This window comes from Erpetoichthys calabaricus, chromosome 13 (assembly GCF_900747795.2).
Source record: "Erpetoichthys calabaricus chromosome 13, fErpCal1.3, whole genome shotgun sequence".
NCBI lineage: Eukaryota > Metazoa > Chordata > Cladistia > Polypteriformes > Polypteridae > Erpetoichthys > Erpetoichthys calabaricus.
Genome location: NC_041406.2, coordinates 43,392,443 through 43,417,131, shown reverse-complemented (window position 1 = coordinate 43,417,131; position 24,689 = coordinate 43,392,443). Strand labels below are relative to the sequence as shown.

At 36.4% G+C, this 24,689-nt stretch overlaps 1 protein-coding gene across 1 annotated transcript in view; it reads right to left on the bottom strand.

Moving 5' to 3' along the window:
* znf385d (zinc finger protein 385D) overlaps nucleotides 1-21,435 on the bottom strand; it is a 320,341-nt gene extending 298,906 nt beyond the window's left edge. The window contains exon 1 of the mRNA XM_028818176.2: nucleotides 21,141-21,435. Within this exon, the coding sequence (XP_028674009.1) occupies nucleotides 21,141-21,150 (10 nt within the window). The 5' untranslated portion in view covers nucleotides 21,151-21,435. The remainder of the gene's footprint in view (nucleotides 1-21,140) is intronic.
* Nucleotides 21,436-24,689: the final 3,254 nt, after the last annotated feature.

Genomic DNA, 24,689 nt, shown 5'->3' with positions numbered 1-24,689 from the left:
TAAGCACAGGGAAAAAAATGAACATTTGAAAAAAGAGAAAAGTAACATTGCAACAATTCATGCTACGAACCGAAAAATGAACATTTGAAAAATCCGTAATACAAAAGCTAACCATAAACCACCAAGAAAACTAACCTTGCATGAGTCGAGTTCTGGCATGAAGTGAGGAGGAACTGGGTGGAGAACAATCCGGTCTTGTCGCAGTTGAAGACTTGTTGCGGGATGTAGCCTTTGTCCTCCACTAATTTTGCAAAATTTTTCACGAATTCTTTCGCAGCTTTAGCGTCGGAACTAGCAGCCTCTCCATGCCTTACCACACTATGAATGCCACTTCTCTTGCAAAACTTTTCAAACCATCCTCTACTGGCTTTAAATTCCTCACTTTCGCCACTCGTAGAAGGATAGTTTTGCAGCAAATCGCCATTAATCTTCCTGGCTTTCTCGCATAACATCGCCTCGCTTACGCTATACCCTGCAAGTTGCTTCTCGTTCAGCCACACTAGCAACAGTTTTTCCACCTCTTCCAGCACTTGAGGCCTCTGCCTGGTTAACGCTGTAACTCCTTTTGCAACATCAGCTGTTTTAATAGATTCTTTCTGCTTTAGAATAGTCAAAATCGTAGATTTTGACTTCTTGTACTCGGCGGCAAGATCAGTAACACGAACGCCACGCTCATACCTTTCAATAATTTCTTTCTTTACTTCGATTTCAATTTTCTGCAAAACTTTCTTCTCACCACTCTTCACTTGCTTAGAAGCCATGGTTAACTGCAAAAGCACACGAAATACTATAGAGCACAAAGAGTTAAGGTAAAGCACGCAAGTCTGACTGAGAACAATGAACAGGGAGAGGCTGAACACGTGTTTAAATACAGTAATCGGCACGTACGAGCCAGTAGGGAAATGAAATAGAGCACAAAGAGTTCACAGCAAAAGCACGCATGCACGCACGTGCAAGCACGCACGTCTGACCGAGAACAATGCAACACGTGCGGAAATCATCGGCGCACACAAACCAAAAGGAAAACTGGCTTGTTCGTATACTGAGTGTGTGGTCGTAAACCGAGTTGTACGTGTACCGAGACGTTCGTGAACCGAGGTTCCACTGTACTGTGAAACTAATATATTTGTTCACTTGAGCTGCTTACTGTTTAGCATGCCACATATAATTGCCCAGGAGTAAAACATTTCTGCTGTAGATCAATTTCTGATTTTCCTAGTGTCCTGGCCTTTGTAGAGGGCCATTGCAAAACAGAATTTTACAGGAATTTGTATTCTGTTGAATTGAAATGGGTAAGGAACACCTTGGGGTGTTTGTGTGAAAAAGGTTGCAGCAGAACTCCATATTAAAGCGGTATTCAGTAATGTTACAAAGGTGGTATAAAGCTGATTCATTCAAATATAAAAATTGCTAAAAATCTCAGTTCTCCGTTAGCATCAAAGCCTACAATAAGCACAGTCCCATTAGACAGAGGGATTGAATAAATGTCTACCAACAAAAAAAATAAAAGTTACTAATAAGTTTTATTCACTCAAAAGCATCATCCTATTCTCTTTTCATCACATTCTACAAAAGAGCATCTCCATCAGCTATAGAAAAAATCGCCCATTATTCTGTATAATTGTGATTTGCCTCCTTCAATTAATTAGTGGTGTGTTTTTCTTTTTCACACTCTCGTTGTATTTTTTATCTTCAGTAGGCACTTAACGGTGATTGTTGATTGTTATTGCAAACTTAAATGGCAATATGCATACAGACAGACAGTAGTATTGGCTTTTTTCATAAACACAAGGCTATGCAATGATAAAAAAATGTAGTGTAATCAGTTTATCTCAAATTCATTGTCACATATGGTTGACAAAGCAAAATGAAGTGCAAGCTTGGCTAATTGCCTCATGCTGCCACTGTCCAGCTACAAAAATTGTACTTCGTAGATTATGTCAAATATAATCACGATATGTAGTGATAAGCAAAACAGCTGAGTTTCCTTTTGAATATGTTCCATTTCACATGCGATTTTGCAATAGTGAAAGCTGAAAAACTCCCCAGGCCCAAATACCTGTTTTTGTAAGTAGTTTTGGGGGGTTGTGTAGAAAGAAGGAAAGAAGATTACTCTTTAAAGGTTTGGTCACACTGCATACAATACACATTTCTCAGAAAACGATCCAGATTAAACTGGGGGAAAAGTGTCTTTTGTAAATGGAACATGTCCAAACACAATCCAAGATGAGACAAAAAGACATACTCTAAGGCATACACTGTAATCCAGTGAGACAATGAAACTGCTACCTTTGATTACATGTACAGTAGATGCTCTTATTTAGACTTTGTGAGTGCTGATGAAATTGTCTGGAGCAGCACACTGGATGATAGGAATTGCAGTCTCCATGTCGACATTTGCCAAAAGGTTACAGATAATACAAAGTGAGGGAGGAATTATATATCAAATACAGTTTTTATGGAACATAGACAAAATTAACTATGGTCTGCAGCATTAGTCCTTCATGGCGCTTGCTAAACGCATTCTTCTTGAGATTTGCCAAACTTTCCTCCTCTCACTTTGCTTCTGCAAACAGCCTTTGTTTGCATACAGCAACACATGCAATTTCTCAGTGCAATGGCTGTCACTGCTTTGGCAAAAAGGGAATGCAGTGCATTAGAATATCTCACTCGCTATAGCTTTATTAAGGACAAGTATCAACAAATATTAGCAAAATGTGTTTGGCAAATTTTCTTTTTTCTACAACATTACCAAATTCTAGTCAAAATAGTCAAAGCATTTTTGAGCTTTAATGGTATTTAGTTTTTTGATTGTGTGGGGGTTGACCCCTAGATACTGATATATTTTGAAATTTCCTTTCTCAGTTGATACTTACTCCCCTAGATATATCATCCTGCTAAATTTCAGCTTTTTAGCTAAATAGGAAGTAATGTTTTTGTTAATGGGTTACTACAGTAAGTGAGACAGTGCCTCAGTCAGTCAGTGAACTTTGCATTTTAAATATATATTCCTTCGGGGAATCCTGTGGGGGGTGCTCCGGGAGTATGGGGTACCGGAACCCCTGATAAGGGCTGTTCGGTCCTTGTACAACCGGTGTCAGAGCTTGGTCCGCATTGCCGGCAGTAAGTCGAACCCGTTTCCGGTGAGAGTTGGGCTCCGCCAGGGCTGCCCTTTGTCACCGAGATACTTCACCAATAACTTTTATGGACAGAATTTCTAGGCGCAGCCAGGGTGTTGAGGGGGTCCAGTTTGGTGGGTTCAGGATTGGGTCACTGCTTTTTGCAGATGATGTTGTCCTGTTTGCTTCGTCAGGCCGTAATCTTCAGCTCTCTCTGGATCGGTTCGCAGCTGGTTCGAGTGTGAAGCGGCTGGGATGGGAATCAGCACCTCCAAATCCGAGACCATGGTCCTCAGCCAGAAAAGGGAGGAGTGCCCTCTCAGTGTTGGGAGCAAGATCCTGCCCCAAGTGGAGAAGTTCAAGTATCTCGGGGTCTTGTTCATGAGTGAGGGAAGGATAGAGCGGGAGATCGATAGGCGGATCGGTGTGGCGTCCACAGTGATGCACGCTCTGCATTGGTCTGTCGTGGAGAAAAAAGGAGCTGAGCCGTAAGGCAAAGCTCTCAATTTACTGGTCGATCTATGTTCCTACCCTCACCTATGGTCATGAGCTGTGGGTAGTGACCAAAAGAACGAGATCACGAATATAAGCGGCTGAAATGAGTTTCCTCCGCAGGATGTCTGGGCTTTCCCTTAAAGATAGGGTGAGAAGCTTGGTCATCTGGGAGGAACTCTGAGTAGAGCCACTGCTCCTCTGCATCAAGCTGCTGGTGTCACTGGTTAGTTGCCCATAACAGTTGCCTTTAATGGTGTCGACCATCGTGCTCATGTGCAGTTCAGTAGTTCCCCAGCTCTGTTTTTACTCTTGCAAAGCACTGCCAGCGTCACACTCTTAACTGCAAGCAGCCTCTCTGTTAGACAGTAAACCTTTGGCAAAGAAACACAGCTGCCCTTCAGAAACTCCTTCTTAAACAGTATTTCAACGAGAAACAAACACACTCTTACCTCTCCACCTTGCGGAATCAGCTCCAGGCTTGCAGACTTACAGAATGAGGATTAGAACATTTAAAAGATCAAGATCTGGCCAACCTAACGGCTCAGTGTCCAGTCCTTTCTCCCTCAGAGTGCGTCTGCTCAAGTTGCTTCTTCCGAGCAGTTGAACCCGCTTGATGAGGAGGCCCTTGTGTTCTTTTGACCTGGAGATGGGAGCTGGACCACCACGTTTGACAGCTACAATCTGTGTGCTTTGCTTCTGTTGACAAACCCTTTCTAAATAAGGTCTTGTGTTTGTACCTGCCAGTTCAGCAATAAAGATTTTGTTCCTTAAAACCTGTTCCCTTTCCCAGTCTCCTGTGCAACTTTGTGACCCAAACCTGACAAGTAACACCTGGAGTGGGGTTTTGCACAGATGGATCCTCAGGCTCAGCATGTTCCCCTTCCAGCAACACTGGTCACACCATATAGTCACACATGCACACCAGTGGATCATTCTCCAGGCTCATCTGAGGTATGTACTACCACCCTGGGATGAGATTTATTTACAACTTAAGCTGTAATGCCTAGGATGAAAAAATAAGCTCTTACTATTTTAGGAAGAAAATAATAATTTTAGTTCAATTACACATGTAAAACCAACATTTCTGCTCATGCCGAAAGATTATCTGGTTGCTGCTAGTAACAGAGCTTGAGTGAGTAGGATATACACATTTGACAATGTCAAAACCTAACTGTAAGAAACTGACATCTTATGCTGTATTTTTCCATGAGTAAAATTGACAGCACATTACCAAATTTACACTTATTTTATATTTTTTGTTTCTTTTGCCATCCTCTGTGAAGATATTTTCATGAGCTTTGTTAATTCTGCAATAGTGATGACCCATGCAATGATGCATTCTGCTTCTTTGGTGGAAAAAGATCAGAATTAAAAGGCAATGTTGATTGTTCACTAGTATACATTCGCACTTTGACATGGCATCCTGGTTAAGTGTACATGATGTTAACATTGATAAAAGTAGATGTGTGTGCTCAGTTTATATTCAAGTCTCATTGTCGTTTGATTTAATTATTTTATTTTATATAACACTAATGCTACACTTTGAATTTTAATAACAGTTGCATGGATTGTAGTACTGGCACTTTGTACTACAGGCAGCAGGGTTTAAATTTTCATCATGCTTTCCTTAAAGTTGCAGTCTTTGTAACACAAGTATATAAGAAATAAATCTTACCACAGTTGTTCTTTTCTTTAAATTGTAATGTGTGGTATTTTATCTTGCAATAACACGTGTATTTCAATACAGACCTCACATTCTCTCCTTTTTGCTTTTTTTCATTCATACTTTTTGATTTTTCTTCCTTTCCAATATACGACACAAATAGTCAGTATATGAGTTCTAAATTCTACCAAAGATTTTATTCAAGTTTTCAGTAAGAGATGTTTGATGCATGCCATTTACACATCTTTTATGCAGGGGTTAGTTCTACTCTCTCACACCCACAAAGAAAATATGATCCCAGATATTACAGTTTGCTCATTCTGTTTCAGAGGGAAATCTTCTAGGTTCCTCCCAGGTATGTAATACCACCACGAACCGAGAGGGGGCACTGCCACTAACTTTGTCATCTTCTTTTGGCTCCATAGTACTGAGAAACCACGAAGTGAGAGCAACTGAATCCACCTGTTCTGGCACCTGGAACCATAAAAGCCCAGCCATCTGGAAGGGGGTGTCAGTTGTTGACAAGAGAGCTGGAGAGACTGAGTTCCTTCGAGCCAAAGCAAGATGCCTTGATAGGCAACACTTTTCTGTTAGAATGTCAGAGTGAGAGATTTCTGTCTGTAATTGTGCCATTCAAATGCAGTTTTCTAATTATTTATTATTTATTTGAAGAAGAAAAAAATTACATACAATCAAGTCAAACTTAACAAACCAGAATTCAATCCCCACCCAGGAGAAACAGGGGAGAGACAACAACAAGAGCAAATCTTAAACAAACAACAAAAACGGAAAATATTCTTTTCCCTGATATAAATGCTTATTCTAAAATTTTATTAATTAGATCTTGCCATATTTAAAAAAAAGTTCTGAACAGATCACATAAGTGAGAATTTAATTTTTTCCAATGACAAATAGTATAGAATATCAGTAACCCACTGATTTAGAACAGGTGGGAAGGGATTCTTCCAGTTGAGCAAGATAAGTCTACATGCTAGTAGTGAGGTAAAGGCAATTACAGTTTTTTGCAGGCCAGACGTGTGAGGTTATAAATTAATCTAATTTCTTAAAGAACAATTTGTTAAAGTACATAGAGATGCTCTGAAATAAACAAAATATTTGGAAGGATGCTCATCTTGACGGTATCGATTCTCACTGCTAATGTGAGATGGAAGGTTAGCTATCTCTTCACATCTTGTATATTTTTTTCCATGCAGATAGCAAAATTTTGCTGAAAAAGATCTCTATATTTACTTGTGATGTTTACCCTGAGGTATTTAAACTGAGCTGCTAAAGTAAATGGGAAGATGTTCAGTCTAATATTGTGTGCTAGGAAGTTAACTGGAAAAAGCACACTTTTATTAATTTATTTGGAGAGTATCTTAACATCATTATTCAGAAGTGAGATTGGTCTGTATGATACACACTGTAATAAGTCCTTATTATTTTTGTAAAGATGATAATTAATGCTTAGCGAAAAGTTTGAGGTAGAATGTTGTTGTCTTTAGCTTCTATAAATGTTGCAAATAATTGGGGAGCCAACTTATTTGAAAATTGTTCATAAAATTCCACTGGGTACCCATCAAGGTCTGCTGCACTTTGGAATGAGTCAATAGCATCTAGTAATTCTGAAAGTGTCAGAGGTTTATCCAGTTCCTTCTCAATAATAGCATCTAGCTTTGGTATTTGTAATGCATCAAAAAACTTCTCATAACTGACTTGAATATAAAGACTTATATCCATCCATCCATTATCCAACCCGCTATATCCTAACTACAGGGTATTTTCTAAATGTGTAGGTTATATTTTTATGGTCAATGATTTTATCTCCATCTGTGTTGGTAATTTCTGTAATTGTGTTGCAAACACCCTGCTTGTGGATTTGTTCATAGTAGTGATGTTGCAATTTAAAGATTAGTTGCTCCGTTTCTTTTGTTGTCAAGAGGTTACATTTTGATTGCAAAAGCTGTGTTTTCCTATAAAAAGCCTCATTTGGAGACCTGGGGTCTCATGTATAAATGTTGCGTATGCCCATTTCCTCACACACATTGAGATGTACGGTATAAAACCTAAACTTGGCGTAAAGACACACACATTTTCATAGTAGCCCCCTACCTTGTGTATGCATGTTTCTACTCAGTTTTGCAAACTGGTGACACCCAGCGTCAAAGCAGTGCTACTGTTTCTGTGTCATTTACCTTTCTTTTTCATATTCGCATCAATGACTTGGGATTTATCAAATACATTGAAATTAATTGCTTGTCATTTACAATTTAATTCACTTGACTGTAATCATTCTGTAACAATATAATCGTCCATGGAATGGCCAAACTATGTATTCCAACTACCATAGCTTCTTTAGTGTTGTTAGAAAACATAGCAAATGGAAGTACTGTATTAGAAGACAGCATGTATTTACACATGATGACGACTGGCTTCTAAGTCGATTTCGACTTCCAAGAGCTATCCTCTTGGAGCTGTGTGCTGAACTGGCCGTGGCTTTACAATGGCAGATTTTGAGGAATTGTGCTCTACCTACTCCTTTGCAAGTTCTGTCCACTCTCTGATTTTTAACCACAAGAGCTTTTCAAAGTGAACTTGCTGGCTGATCAGTTATCTCACAAACATCACCAAGTCGTGCCATGCCAGCTGTATAGGATGGTATTATCCGCTTGTCATCCAGATATATAAGATTTCCTTACATTGTGGATGAACCGCAAAACATCAAAGCAATGTCTTATTTTCCAAATATAATCGGAGCGGTAAAGCTGCATGCATATTGCTATTGCAACAGCGCTGGACAAGTTACATCAGCCAGGGATGAATCACCAAAAGAATGAGCTGATATTAAATCATATACAGGTATAGCTGGAGAACCTATAAAAATAGCAGCCTCGTACAGTCGCAGGTTTTTCCAACTAGTGCAGCAAAAGGCAAGCAGTTCTTTTAAAGATTGCGAGTCACCTCAAATAGCCATGTAAAGAGAAAAGAATCGATCCGTTGTGTCATTCGGCGCTGATGCTACACTATAAAGGCACCTTCAGAGAATGAATTTTCTTATGCTCTATAGGCCACACAAAGTGTATTGCATTATACAGGCATGTAGTGTCCTGTTTGCCTGTGCATGAAGAGATGTGGTATGATGAACCTAACCCTGACCCACCAAATCGGAGAGCGTTTCAACTTTGTTTGATTGTAATGAGCAGAATGCAAAAACCGGTAATCAGATGCAGCATTTATTTTTTAACCAATTCATTTAAATTGTGGTCAATATCACATAGTTCAGCCCTTATATATCTTAGTTCATTGGCCACATCTCTTACAACATCCACTATTGCATTTTGTGATTCTAGAACAGTGTCCGTCAGCACACAGCCAGATGATTGCCCAGCGATTTCTGAGACATAGGTATGTGTGCAGCCAGCATCTGAAGATGTGATGGGCACAGCAGCACCATCACCGCATGGAGTTGCATCATCAGCATGGGGGCAGCATTTGTAATAGTCTGAAACAGAATAAGCATACGATGGGCTGCAGCTTGCCTTTTCATGTAGATTTTGATATCTGACCGCTTCTTTTTTATTTTGGGAACTGTGCGACTTTCTGATCTCTATCACGCTGTATCACTCTATAACTTCCTTTTCTTGCTTATACCACTGCTTAAGACAACAAATAGTACATTTTTCCTTGCCTCCACTTCTCATTCACTGAAATTCATCTTTTTCCTCGTGAATTTGCTATTGTCTTTTAACAAAACACCAAACGGAAGGTGATATTTATGTTGATTTGCATATTAAAATATGTTACATTCTTGGGAGGAATTGGGGTGGAGCTGTAGGTGCGTGCACATGTATTAAATTTCACATTCACTGGGATTTATACAGGGGAAGTGCGCTGAATTTGGCATACCCACAGTTTTATGCATCTTGATTTTTTTTGTGCATGAGCACATTTCAGTTTTTGTCTGTACGCCATGTTTTAGTGTGAATCCTATGCACACCGTTATACATGAAGCTCCTGATGTATTCTTGATCTACTTTGGTAATTTCTCTGATTAACTCTGATGCCTTCTTGGTTTCCAGTATTTTTTGTGGGAATTAAATAATCTGTCCACTTAAAAATCCTTTAGAGTTTCCCAGAGTATTCCTGCAGAGACCTCTGAAGATGCATTTGTCTATAAAAATAATTTGCTTGGAGATTAATTCTGTACAGTTCTCATCATTTAATTACAGGGGGTTAAGACGCCAGCTACAAGATGAGAGAGTATAGGGTATAGTGATTTAAGCTCTATCATCGGAGAGGTGTGGTTGGAGACAAAAATAGTCATACTTGTAAGATTTGATAGTATGCAATAAATTATTATCTCTAAAGAAATAATCAATTCTTCAGTAACTATGATGTACTGATGAGAAGAAGGAATATACTGTTGAATTTGGATTAAAAATCTCCCAAGGGCCTGAAAAGTTATGATCCATTAAAAGCTGTGTGATTATTTTTTCAGTATTAGATGTTAGCACCACTGTAGTTGAAGAGCAGTCCAGGTCTGGATTTAAAACACAAAGTCTCTGGCCATTATAATTTTATGAATATTCTTATTAGGAATAGATTCAAGTACATTTTGGATGAAATCACTGTCTTCCACATTAGGTGCGTAGATATTTATCAAAATTACTTTAGATTTAAATAAATTACTCATCACCATGACATATCACTGATCAGGATCAGATACTACATGTAATACAACAAATAAGATTGTTTTATGTATTAAAATTCCCACATCTCTAGTTTTCTTTGTATAGCCAGAGTAAACAATTTTGCCAATCCAGTGACTTTGTAACCAAAACTGGTCCTTATTAAGTGAGTCTCCTGTAAAAAATACTTTCTTTGCATTTACACCTGTTAAGTGAGAAAATGTTTTTTTTTCTCTTTAGACAGTGATTGAGACATTTCTCACAAAGTTCACTGTTTGGTCAAAGAGACACTGCTTTTGAACTTCTGAGGATATTTTGTAATCTAAAGCAAAGGTAGCACATCATTTCATACAATAGCTTTAACCTAGGTATCATATTATTACCAGATATTATGGCGAAGGAGCCTATAACTATGTTAATACTTGCAGTTATTGGGGTAAAAGGATAAATAAGAAGTACAGAATATACTCGCGGATAAGTTCTCCCACGGATAAGTCGGGACTTGATTTTACAGTATAATTTCTGGTATTTTATAATGCTGGTCGTATAAGTCAAATGCGGAAAACTCACGCTATTGGTACAAGGGATTATGATATGCTAACGCCCACCTGAGAGAGTAACCACGGAGCACACTGCACTTTCTTCTATGTTGGTGCGGCAATGCGCTGTATCAGCGTGTGCTCCTAACCTCTCTCTCTATTGTGCCTACATGACCACACAGTAATACCCAAACTATTATGAAGCAACATTTGCACTGATTTGTGTTTTTTGTATCTCACACCCTCATACATCTTTATCATAAGAGCATCCCTTATCTAAGGTGAAGTGTTTGATCAGAAGAAAATATGAAGCTGGTTTTAAATTAAATGTCGTTGAAGTAGTGAAAGAAATTGGCAACTGCGTTGCTCCAACAAAATTCGATGCATCTGAGAAGCTGATGCGAGATTGGTGGAGGCAAGAAGATGTAAAAAAAAAAAAAATTAAGTCACATTTTTGAACGGGCGTATAAGTTGGGGTCTGATTTTATGATCAATTTTTCGGGTTTCAAGACCTGACTTATACATGAATATATACGGTAACTTGCTCTCTTTCTCCCAAAGCCATCCCCCAAATTGCCATCCCAAGTGATGCTAGACCACACTTCACAATGTCCCAGTCTTCTGACATGCTTAGAGACAGAGCCTGTCCAAAACAAAGAAACCCCTAGCAGCAGGTGTAAAAAGGATTAAAATTAAAATTGAAATATCTTATGATAGTACAGTCGAAATACAATAAACCTAGGATATGATGTTAAACAGTTCCCTTTGGGAAGGGAAACTGAGATATCTTATAATAAAAAAATAAAAATAAATTGAGATATATTATAATAGTACAGTCAGGATGCAATGAACCTGGGGTATGACATTAAACAGTCCCATTAGGGAAAAAAAAAAGAATTAGATATCTTATGATAGTACAGTACAAATGCAGTAAACCTAGAGTATAACATTAAGTAAACAGTCCAGTTTAATGTTGCTGAATGCAGCTTATTTAGCAGCTGTTGAAGGGGAGAAGTCTTGGAAAATCCAAATGAGACTACAGTAATCCCTCACTACTTCGCGGTTCACTTTTCGCGGATTCACGACTTCGCGGGTTTTTAAATATAGTAGTAGTATTTCCTAGTCTAAGAACAACAAAACAAGTTCGGTGACTAAGTGCATTGTAACATGGGCTGTGATTGTTACATGGGAGGGAGACGACAAATCACAGCTTCCCGCTTTCTAATCGGGCCTGTGATTGGTGCTTTGACTGATGCCTAGATCCCACAGTATCTCCCCTTAGGAGAGGCGTTAGGCAAGTGTAATTGAATAGCGGCGCGTCATTGAATAGCGGCGCTGCAAGTTTAGTTTCTTTTCAATAAAGTCAGGCGTTAGGCAAGTGTAATTGAATAGCGGCGTGTCATTGAATAGCGGCGCTGCAAGTTTAGTTTCTTTTCAATAAAGTCAGGCGTTAGGCAAGTGTCATTGAATAGCGGCACTGCAAGTTTAGTTTCTTTTCAATAAAGTCAGGCGTTAGGCAAGTGTAATTGAATAACGGCACTGCAAGTTTAGTTTCTTTTCAATAAAGTCATGCGTTAGGCAAGTGTCATTGAATAGCGGCGCTGCAAGTTTAGTTTCTTTTCAATAAAGTCAGGCATTAGGCAAGTGTCATTGAATAGCGGCACTGCAAGTTTAGTTTCTTTTCAATAAAGTCAGGCGTTAGGCAAGTGTCATTGAATAGCGGCGCTGCAAGTTTAGTTTCTTTTCAATAAAGTCAGGCGTTAGGCAAGTGTTATTGAATAGCGGCGCGTCATTGAATAGCGGCGCTGCAAGTTTAGTTTCTTTTCAATAAAGTCAGGCGTTAGGCAAGTGTAATTGAATAGCGGCGCGTCATTGAATAGCGGCACTGCAAGTTTAGTTTCTTACCAATAAAGTCAGGCGTTAGGCAAGTATCATTGAATAGCGGCGCTGCAAGTTTAGTTTCTTTTCAATAAAGTCAGGCGTTAGGCAAGTGTCATCATTTTTACTGCGCAGCATATTCATCACCATCATCACGTCATATATAGCTACGTGTACTTCGCTATACAGTAAGTGTAAACTTATCTACCGATTTCATATTGCTTAGCAGTTGTCCCTGTTATTAACTGAGTAAAGGGTGGGTTGTAAACAATACAGGGAGGGTTTAAAAATGTTCAAATACACGTTAAATAATTAAATAAATATGGTGTCCCTACTTCGCGGAAATTCAGTTATCGCGGTCGGCCTTGGAACCTATCTCCCGCGATAAGTGAGGGATTACTGTATTTTCAAATATAAATTCTGTCTGAGAATCAACATCAAATTTTCTTTGACCTGTAGTTTGTTGAATCTGAAAATCAGGCTTCTTGGTTTTGAGGCATTCGAACTACGTGTGCAGTAAGCTGCAGAGATCTCAGAATCCAATTTAATGTCTTCTCCAGTTATTTTACAAAATAATTTAGCTATGAATGTCACCGAGTTTCGACTTTTACTTTTTTTGGTAGACCTTTGATTCTGATGCTGTTTGTTCTATATCTATTTTCCAACACAACTAATGTATTACTGAACACTTTACATTTGGATTCTATAACAGTTGCTTTTTTGTCAACGGCAGATGTTAATTGTTTAACTTTTTCAATACGAGTCGTAAATGTTTGCTTAACATCTTCCAGATGATCACTGAGTATTCTTATTTTATTCTCAATTGTGCTCAGTTTTCTTTTATTTTTTCATCAATACTTGCAGAATTGATTATGGTTTACATTAAATTGATTGCTTAAATGTACCTAGTGATCTTTTATTTCCTGAAGCAGCTTGTCCATTCTGATGTCTATTCGACTGCCCATTCTAAGTCAATTCTTTCTGTTCTCTTATCTATATCATTTATTCTAACCCCCCCCCGACTATGGTAATCACAACCTTCAGCTCAGATAGCTCATTTCCATCTTCTCCATGCTACAAAAGCGGAGTTACGAATCCTTTTTGGAGTTGATTCTGATGACTGTCTTTCTGACCCTTGGTAGCCTGCTCATGCTTTTAATATACTTGTAATTCAATCCTACCAGCTTGATTAAATATTGGATATCTCAGATAGATAATAAAAAAGCCAAATAACACTGCTGCCAGTGCAGCTCTTCCTAGACATGCATCTTGTGCAAGGGATGTTTTCCTTTTTATTTTTGAAGTAAAAAGGAACAGCTGGGTTGGGACCCCAACATTCATTAACCTGTTATTACCTCAGCTCCCCATGTTGGTGTGTGTTTACTTTTGGTTACTCCAGATTTTCTTCTACATCCCAATCTGGTCAACTGGCAACTCTAAACTGTCTGGGCAAGTTTATCCTTTAATAGACTGGCTCTCCATCCAGGGTTTGTTCCTGCCTTGATGGCAAATTCTACAGTAATGAGATCCATTATTCTTGAATTAGTCCAAAAGGATTCATTAAATTATTTGTTGAGTGTGCAGCATGGATATTGATAAACAGACTTTAACATGCTATTGCTGTCTCTTGTTCAAGTCAAATAACAATGCTTAGAACCTTCAGTTCATTTCTCATGCTAAGCTACTTTATACAGAAGCCTTTTTGTTCAATTAATGCAATTGAAATTTCAGATATTCTCAAGCAAGCAGATTACAATCAGCATAAAGAGTAACCACTAATTAAACCATGATTGCAATTGTTCATTCTAATGTTATATTTAACATTAAGAGTTGCATAGATCTAAAGCAGTCATGATATTCGTAACTAGGAAAGATTTTACATATCATGATCATTTTTTACTGTCAAAATAAAGGGTACAAAAAGGTTATGATGTTATTTTTTTAATTTGAAAGAGAAATGCTCCATGTTCAAAGTAGTTTTCAATTTTGATATCATGCCTTACAAAATAAACTTGTTGCACTTAGAAATAAAACTAGACTTCTGTTTGCTTCAGGATTATATTCTCAATTTGGCATGTAAGTATGTAAATTGAAGGAAGAGGTGGAGGTTTCATAAAGCCTTGTAATCAGTCTTAGTTCTTTATTGTTAAATTCAATACTGTAGACAACATGCCTACAGTGGCCTTTTAATGCATAAATGGAATTCTGTGCACAAAAGGTCTATAAATTATTTTAATTATCCCAACACATATTCACACCACAAGCAGGAACATTAGAGCTATTAGACATGATTTGTTGAACAAATAATTAGATGAAGTTGCTCAGCAAAGTGTCTGATGTTGTCTGAGGGCCACAAAAATGAATGGACTTTATAGATCATCCTGGAAATGATGTCATTGCTATAGGCAATATGCTTTTATCTAGTTGACATACTTTACATCTGTAATAGTCTTACACAAATTATGAATTTTGATATTAGAATTCGGACTTCTCTGAATCAAACTGTGCCTTTATTTCCCATAAAACAATCACCAAATAGTTTTATTTGTTGTATGTTTAAATCTAGTTTATTACACTGATACACACCTAATTCTTGAAAAATCAAACTATGTGAAAAAATGAGTAAGAGATTTTTGTTTTCTTCAACATTTTTAGGTTAATGTTACTTTTTGTGTTAAACTCCTTACCAATGAATAAATCATTTACTGTATTGCATAGCAGAATTTACAAATGTAATAGAAACGCGATTGCAAAGTGACATGCATTGAGCAGTTTTTTAACTTAGTATGTTTACAAGGTGTCAGGGCAGTGGATTTTAAAAGCAGTCATTCTCAATTTCAGTTCTAGAGGTCCACTATGGCTGCATATTTTTGTTCTAACCAGTTTGACAATCCATGATTTGTTGTACCAGTAACTGATGTCATTGTTTAATTAGCTGTCGTTTTTCTTCTTTTACTCTGCATTCCTGGAAGTACAGTAGTGAGAGCTTTACATCTGAAAGACATTTTGAAATTATTTTTATCATCAATTTAAATGCTTTCGTCTCCTTTGTTATTTTCCTGTTAACTCACACTTTTTTTTCTGCTGCATCAATTGAATCCCAATAGTGATAATCAATGACAAACAAAGTAGACAAGGAGGCAAACAACACTGAATACTTAAAGGCTACAGCCGCAATACCTCAGTGTCAGACCCACTAAAGTAGTCTTAGTACCTAACAGCTTGAATAACTGGAACATTTGCAAAAATGTTTTGAAAATTATGATGTTGATAACTCTTTAATGCTTGCTGCAATCCAATAACAATTTAGCAAACCTAATGTTTTAATTCCTAGATTTACACCAAAGCACAGAAACTTGGAAATAAGAGCTTGTTTAATTAGTTGTAAGAACATAAGTTGGCTGGGATAAAAACCTGCAACCACCATGTCTCCCTGGACTGAACTTCATGACCACTAATCTCTAAAATACACCTTTTCCCACTAAATGAAAGTTGAAATGTATTTGTACAAAGCTACATGCTCTTCATATATCTATACAAAAATGGTTAGCAACTGAGCTGCAAGGATGTACAAGTAAAAGTGATGTTAATAAGCATGAAATAAGCGAACATGATAATGTAAAATTAAGGTTTAAAATCTGAACTTTACTTTTAAATTTGTACTGATCGCATTTTATTATACCATCAATACTATTTACACTATATAGGCAGCATTTGTGTAATAATAAGGGATGCATTAGCATTATTCATACAGGCTAATGGCTTGCTTTAAAAAAATTATAAATATTTCAATGTGTTTTCTTTTAAACCATTCACACTCCTGAAATACAATTTAAATTAAATATATTTGTAACTTTTTTCTCTAAAGTAAATTAACTTCAACTTTTACCTATTTCCTTAATTTCTGCCTTAGTGTTTCTCCATCCATAATCTATTTACTAGACCCACTTTTCTATTTCAGAGTTGCAGGAGGGCAAGGGCAAGGAACAAGAAAGAACCTAACTCAGGAATGGATGAAAATCTATTACAGGTAATAGTCACACACACACATGCACATGCACACACATATACATACTCATTTATTCACCCGCTATTGATAAATTTTGTTAGTCATCAATCAAACTGAAAGCTTGCATATGACTGTGGAAGGAAACCCATGGACATTTCATTGTTAACTATTTGTTTGAGCAGTGAGACAGCAATCCCATCCACTCTACCAGTCACATTGTGCTTGTCCAGACACCAGTGTTTGAAGTGGGCCGGTACTCACTGGTACTCCATACTGGCACTTATGATTTACTGTTTGGAGTACTGGAAGTATTTCCATTTCTCACAATCTCCTGGTACTAATTTTCTTTTAACATGCTATCCCTACCTCCATTTTATCTGACAACCCCGATAAACCTGAACTACTGCTACTTTAATCGCAAAGTTACATTGACATTTATTAATGTATTGTACCTGCTTATTGTAATGGAGATAAAAAGTAAATCTCTTGCAACAGTGGTGCAAGAATACCACCAATTTACACTGAAGGAGAGTCATGGCTGCTTTCCAGAATAAATGGATGCTTCTGTAGCATAATAAGCTAAATCGTTGGTGATAATGCTCTGCTGGCAGGCTGTTCAGTGCTTAACCATAGGTTGGAGTCACGTGTAAGCACCAAATTGTGACAAGTGAGCTTTAAACAACTCCACTCAAGTATGTTAATTGAGGCGAAATTAAGTATGACTCCTTTTCAGTTTAATAAAGAAATCCTACCTGACCATCTTGCATTTTATGGTTGGAAGACTGGGGCAAGTATTTTACACACTTAGAATAAAGGGATATGATATGGTTTTATACTAGGTGATAGTCATTTGTTTGTGGAATGGATCTCATCTTTTAGCTACCTTCATCTGAAATATTGGAAACTATCCAAGCAAAGAATTTGACACCTGAAACATAACAACACATTTATAACTTCAAGGTTGTGTAGGAACAGAGGCTCTCCTGGCAGCACTGGGTCAAGGCAGGAATCAGAAACAGTTCTGGACAAGACACCACTCAATCGGTAGGCCCAATTATGCACACACACAGACGCCCATATTCACACTCACATAGGGTCAATCAAGAATCATCAATCTACAGAAAAAAATAATACCCTTTAGAATTCTACATTTAGTACACAAACTTCAGCATAACTCTAAAAAGAATATGAATACATGTAAAAGATGTACAAGGCTCATTACACATGATATGTATTATTCATTATCATAGAGTACTTATGGGTTATTGCATATACACATATATCAAACAAACCCCATACTTATAATGAAGTATTAGACTCATTACTTACTTGTTTAATTTAACAGAATAGTTAGTGGACATTCAATACACTTTAGATGCATTACGAAATGACATTGTAGTTACTAAAAAAATAGTCCTTTGAAAACTTGAAAAAGTACTTTACCTAATATACACATAGAAATATTTTAAATAAAAACATACTTGTAAATTTAGGACAAATCACTTTTCTTACAAAAGTAAAACAATTGCACCATTTCAGTTTGGAGTTGCCTAAAGGGAAGACAACAGAACGTTTTCAGCTACCTCCAGCCGTGCTGTTTTGGCCTCATTTTCAAATTACTTAACAAATGCAACATTAATAAAATGCTGCAGGATTACAGCTCCCTCCCCTTGCCTCCCCTGCAATGCCAATCAAACAATCAAAACAATCATGTTTTCTCCTGCTATGAGCCCATTGCTGGCATCAGCCTGGTTTGCTCCCTTAAAACTGTGATGTGTCTCATTCTGCCTCAACAGAATGTTCTTATGTTACCAATCATTATAAGCTAGAATCACTTTTCGATCAATTTTTGCAGTACCCTTGAATTCCAGTTGTATTGTATTTTACTGTGAAAAGAGCTTAATTATTCTCATAATTATATTGTGTCTGACGTAAAACAATTCAGGCATCTTTGACAGATTCTGGCAGAGACAGGCACTTTCTCTAAGTGGTGTGGTTGAAACGAGCTTTAGAACAAAATCAGCTGTCAGTGACATTATACCATGAGATGCCTATCAGCATGCAAACTGTACACAAGTGAATGATTCATACTGTATAACAGATCAATAACTAACATTAAATGTTCATATTTTACTATATCTTTATTGGCTGTTGATGCTTGACATTTCTCTGTAGATATTTGTTTATTTTTTTTTTTTTACATTTGATGCACTAACAAAATATTCAATATATTTGCTCAAGAACCATCTGAAGAAGACAGGGAGGCTTAGATGACAGTAACCCTATAAAAGCCTACCTAGTCATCCTCATGTAAATCTGGATGAAATGTATAAAAATACGATGAATTTACATTTTAATGCAAGAACAATTTAAACGTCAAAATGATTTGTTTTCATGAGTTTTTATGATTTTAATTTTTGCTTTTGGTAGAAGACATAGTGCCCAACTTTGTTTTTTATGGATAGATTCTTATTATTTTATCATTTGGGCAGAGAATAAAACATTAAAAAACAGGATAAACATGAAGTATTACCAACTCCAGAATCCCTCACGTAGAAAGAAAAAGAAGAGTAACTCGAACCAATAAACCCCTTTTCCTTTTTCCCCCCACACACCCAATATTCTCTTACAGCACTTCTTCTACCCCAAGCAATCATCATAGTTTAGCCAAATACATGCTATTATGCTTTAGACTTTTAAAAGATCATTTATAAATTGGAACATAAATACTTGAAATCTTACTTAAACAGATGCACAGAATACACTAGATTAGCAGCGGCAAAATCCAATTGAGTTTAGCAATGTTAAAAATGTGAATCTTACAGAGACTTGCAAAAATATTATAGTATCCTAAACAGATTTCTGATATTATACTTTATCAAGTGTATATCACAGCTGCCTTCTTTGCTATATGACATTTAATTATGTACATGAAATTAATTTTTCAGGATGATTTGATTTCTGAATGTCAACCATGAATACATTGTAGTGTCAGATTTCTTTTCTATGTTCAGTAGATAAAGCTATCATGAACAGTTATACACTATTTGGAAAAGTTTTTCTTATGCATGAATACATTATCAGCCTTATAACATCGTACACTTGTATTATGATTGTTATTGTTGTTAAACCTACTTAATCCAGTTCAAAGTGGCCATCCAAACCTGGATTAGATTAAGTGGGTTTGATCATGAATGGAAGGATTGATAATTCTACACTGGTAGTTTTCAATGTATGATTATTTAAAATTTAATGGTTAAAATATTTTAAAAAACACACATGCTTACTCGTTGGCTTTGTTCTTAAAATATAATTTTGGCTTTATATAGTATGTTGTATTGGATTATTTAGGATTGAGTAAAGCAAATGTCATGGGAAAAGCTATATTCATTAAATCCTTTTGTATGACATTTTAAAACTGTTTTAGCTTGGAAAAGATAATTCCGTGCAAATATGGTGCTGATTATATTGTAGGTCTTTCACTGTAAAGTAATAGCATAACAAATGCTCACATTGTGTATAAAAGTAGGATTAACAGTTGCAATTTGTGTCTCTATACTCAGAATTACTGTCCTTTACAACACCAATACATTCATTTTCTGAACTTGCTTTGAGGGAGCTGGAGCCTATTTTGACAGCATTGTGTACAAAGAAACAACCGTCCAGTAATCATAAGATACAAATGTTGCACATTACACTGCTTAAATATTTGGCCAATTTAAAATCCGTCATTTATCCTAACAGTGTATCTTTGGGGTGTAAGAGGAAACAAACTGGACAAAACTAATATGGCAAAACTTGCAAAGTCCAGACAGAAACCAGAGCAGCAAATGAACTCAGAGACTCGAAGCGATCCTGTACACCCATGTGCCACCCCTTCTTTAAGGTATGTTCAGATCTGTTTTAGGTGTATTTATTTACCACAACCTGAGAGCTGCAATCGAATTGTTATAAATTGTTGTATTATTTTCCCTTAAATATGAGATTATGTTTATATAGATTCATGATATATGGATTTAGATTCATAGAATTATTTTAGCATGACTATATACTGTATTAAGTTTGAAAAGGTTTACTAAAATCTAAATATCACATTATTATACTGTATACAAATTTTGAATAAATTCAAAGCATGATTAAGCTGACATTTTTCCTTTTCCCATCTAAGCGAATCCTGCTTTTACCTGTCTAAAATAAAAATGGACTTCCCTCATCAGTCTCAATTTCTTTCTAGTAATTTATTGATAAAACTTTGTCTGCAACCCATTAGCATTTTTATACCATTTTACAGTCAGCCTTCATTAAAATGATATAAGTCTACTGGTTGTCTATTAAGCAAGAGTTTCACATAGAAAAAGAAAACAGAACACTTCTTCAAATCACATACATTGTATTGTTTTTGTTTCCTGCATGTATTGTAGACTGCTATTTTTAAAGCATTTTTGACACAGCTAGAAATAAACTATGGAAAAATAGGCAAGCACAATGTTTCAGACCCAGTATTTACAACCACATTTACAAAGATAAAACCCATGTGCTCATATCTGAAGAATAAAGGAAAGGCATTGCTTTCAAAATAGCCAAAAGGATTTTAATGTCAGCATTTTAATATGAACCTGACAACAACAGTGCCAAAGCATGAGACTGTATGCAGACTTCTCCTTTTTCTTTAGTACAGGAGCAAATTCCCTAACAACAGAGCACATCTTTACAACAGGCACAGTCATAGCAGTTATGAATAATACTCACCGAAATACATACTGCTTCCTCGTTAATCAAACATACAAAAATCCCACTGTTTTGACTTTCCACTTCAGCTCCGGTATGCACTGACACATACAATGGGGAACTTTCATTCTACATTCTCTATTATGTTCCTTTCAGTATTCAGTGTGATCATTGCAGCTCTCGCAGCCAGGATGACTATCTGCTGTCTTATCCCCGACACGCTCCTTCCTGACTATCATGAACACTGGCAGCATACGGTGCTGTTGCTCTTTCGGAAATCTGACTCCTCCTTGTGATATTCTTGTTGTGGTTGTGACATCAGTGCTGCAAGAACAAGATTTGTTTAACAGTCTGCTTCTGAAGTGCTCTGCCTGCACCTTCATTAGATTGACTTCAGTCCTATCTAAATGGCAGTTAAGTGCTTTAAAGAACTCTTTGAGCTTGCTTCTTTGTCTTTTAACTGACAACAAAGCATACTAGCAATCCTCACAGCAGGAGTAAAGCAGCATTACATAACATACTATATCCAGTGTATATTTAACAAAAGGCTTCTCACATTACATTATTTTCCCATTTAACTGGCAAATTGTTTGCATTTGCAGATTAATGCTATATCTTCCTGGAGGTCAAAGCAAGGTGAATTCAACTATCAGCTCACATCTTTGTTTATTAAAAGATGTCAAGGTAGCAAATTGATCTTTTTTTACAAACAGCTAATCCCATTCAAAATATGAGATTTTTTCCACCTTTAGTATCTCTTTAAAATCCTGCTCAAAGTGAAGCATATTTTCCTTCTAGCAGTAGTAGTGATATGGCAGACAATTTGCCTTCAGCAGCTGTTTTCAATTAATTCTGAATTCACCCATCCCTCCTATCCTATCCCTTGAGCTAGCATTAAATAAATAAGTTTATTCCATATCTAAAACCAGCCAATCTCCAGTTTAATGTTGGCTCTATTCCACCAACTAAAAACACTAAATGTATTTTTTAACCTTGACTCAGAAGTGTCAGTTCTGGAAAAGTGCATTATTTGTCACCATGAATACCATTTAACTGTGCCGGTACCCAGAGGAACTCTGCAGAGCCACACGTGAATAAGACTGGAGGAACTTAATTAATCTTGCTGTCACTTCAACGACGCTTTTCATTAGTTATGGTACTATCTGATCAACCGGCTTTGTCTGTATTTGGAAAACCTTTTAACTGTTCTCTGGAAAGTCCTACATGTGCTTTGAAAAGAGAAAACAAGCTTTCACTTTTGATGTTAAAAATTTAAAATAAATTCACCTAGAAATTTTCATTACTGTTCCTGGTCGAAGAAAAACTGCCCAATGATAACATGTAAAAACTCAGGAACAACAACTGCAGAGATTGTCAAAATGTAAAACTGTCAAAACTCCTGTACTTTTTCCTTTACATACATGAAGTCCTCTCAAGGTTACATAATGTATAAAATTAAATCACCTGTTCTCTAACTTTGATAGATCAAGAATGATGTTATTGTTCCAAAGAAAATGTGTAGGAATTTCTAAAAAAAATCTTGTATTATTTCAATTAGAGTGCATTCACAAATCTGTCAGTTTTGTTTATTTTTTATATATCAAAAACACTTCTTCCCTATGTTGCTTTCACCAAGTCTCATCTTTTAAAAAGTGTATATTGTGATTATTTTTATTAGTAGTAAACACCTAAAATCACACACAAAATAAAGCTTGATGTTAGCTTATTATGAATGACTTTCTGTAACTAGCATCAATTAAATTAGGACCAAAAGCAAAAAAAAATGTTTATTAAATGTAGGTTTTACTGAATAAAACTCTCATTGAATTAGTATTTTGTGATTTGACTGCAGTGATGATTTCAGCTCTTTATATATTGTCTCGGTTATATTTTATGTCACATTTTTGTTCTATTATTATGAATTAAACTTTAATAATCAAAAATTATTGAAGAATGGAAAAGCCAAAATTTGACATTTTGAACATATGTATAAATAATATGATTGTATTATGAAGTATATTGATATTTCTTCTATGGTACTAATGTTTAATCTTTGTAAACAATCAATAAAGAATCCTTTTCACATTATAACATAGCATAAATATTCATAACCCTGATTATTCAGTTCAGAGAGCCTCTCCTGACATCACTGGTCCAAGGCAAGAACCAACCTGGACAATTTAGCATCACCAATAAATCTAACATGTACGTTATTGAAATATGAGAAAAAAACACCTACATAGATCAGGGAAAACAGGCAAACAATGACTGTGCCATAGAATTGAACTCCAGGACACTGGATCTTTAACTACCTGATGTGCCCCTGTGCCACGCTCGTTTCACATTATATACAATATATATTTTCCTTAAATCATTTTTCTCTTTTTATATGTGTTTTAGTTATTTTGCTTTAACATTGCTTGCTTATTTTACTTTATTATTTGCTTAACATTTACTGTACTTCCTATTTTCCCCCAAATACAAAATTTACACTATAAAGAATAAAAGTGTAATGCAAACTTTTTTGCACAATTTAAGTTTAGATGGCTTATTCTGCTGCATGACCCTTCATTCCCATTTAGGGGAAAAATCCAACTTCACCTCTAGCAATTCCTTTAATTTTCCCTTTCCTTTGCAGTTTCTTTAATCTCATTGCACATGTGTAAATACGGAGCCACACTAAAAGATCAGTGTAAGTGGCTCCTATTCACCTCTCCTCTGCAATTTGTTGTGAAGTACATGCTAACCCATATTGCAGAACGGGGTAAATGTAAAAATAAGGAAAGGTTAATTACATGCTAAAAAAATGAAACAAAGGTTGGAATCAATGCTTCGGCTGTTGATTCTTCATCTGGTGTGTGACTGAAACGAAGTAAGCAGGTACTGTAGGATATACAGTACACTGGGGAATGGGGACGAAAGGGGTGACTGGCCAGGGTACATTTAGAAGTCAGCTGTTAGCGAAAATAAAAGCTATTAAAAAATAATTGCTCATTTGGTGCTAACAGAAAGTATAACTTGGGTTTGTGTTTTGTTTTTTCTTTTAAAAATGTCCAGATCTTTGCAGGAGAATACAATTAGATTAATGTGATTATGATCAAGAAAACCAAAACATTGTAGAATCAGCTGGGAGAGATCTTGCTTCTGGAACGTTGGACATGTTCCCAGAAATAATTTGCAAGTAGCCCACCTACTTCATTAATATACACTGCTGGACACTTTTTACAAAAAAATAAAATAGATAAGGTTTTGTGCTGACAGGGTGCTAGCTGTGTGATATTAAGGGAAACCATACATGTCTGTATTACTGGGGAAATATTTGTATGTGATGAAGTGACTCCTTTATCAACTGAAATTACCCAGATGGAAAGATGGCTGTGGATTACAAAGGAAGCTATGGAGAAGTGGTTTATGTAGATAACATTGTCAGCATTGGGAGATCATGGGTAGGTCTGAAAAAACACAGCTGTGGAAGGATTTGTCTATAATATGGGAAAATTAATGAACTGTGGAAACAGAGGGTGGTTTGGTGCAAGCGAAGATTAAGTGGCATATGATTTTCATTCTGGT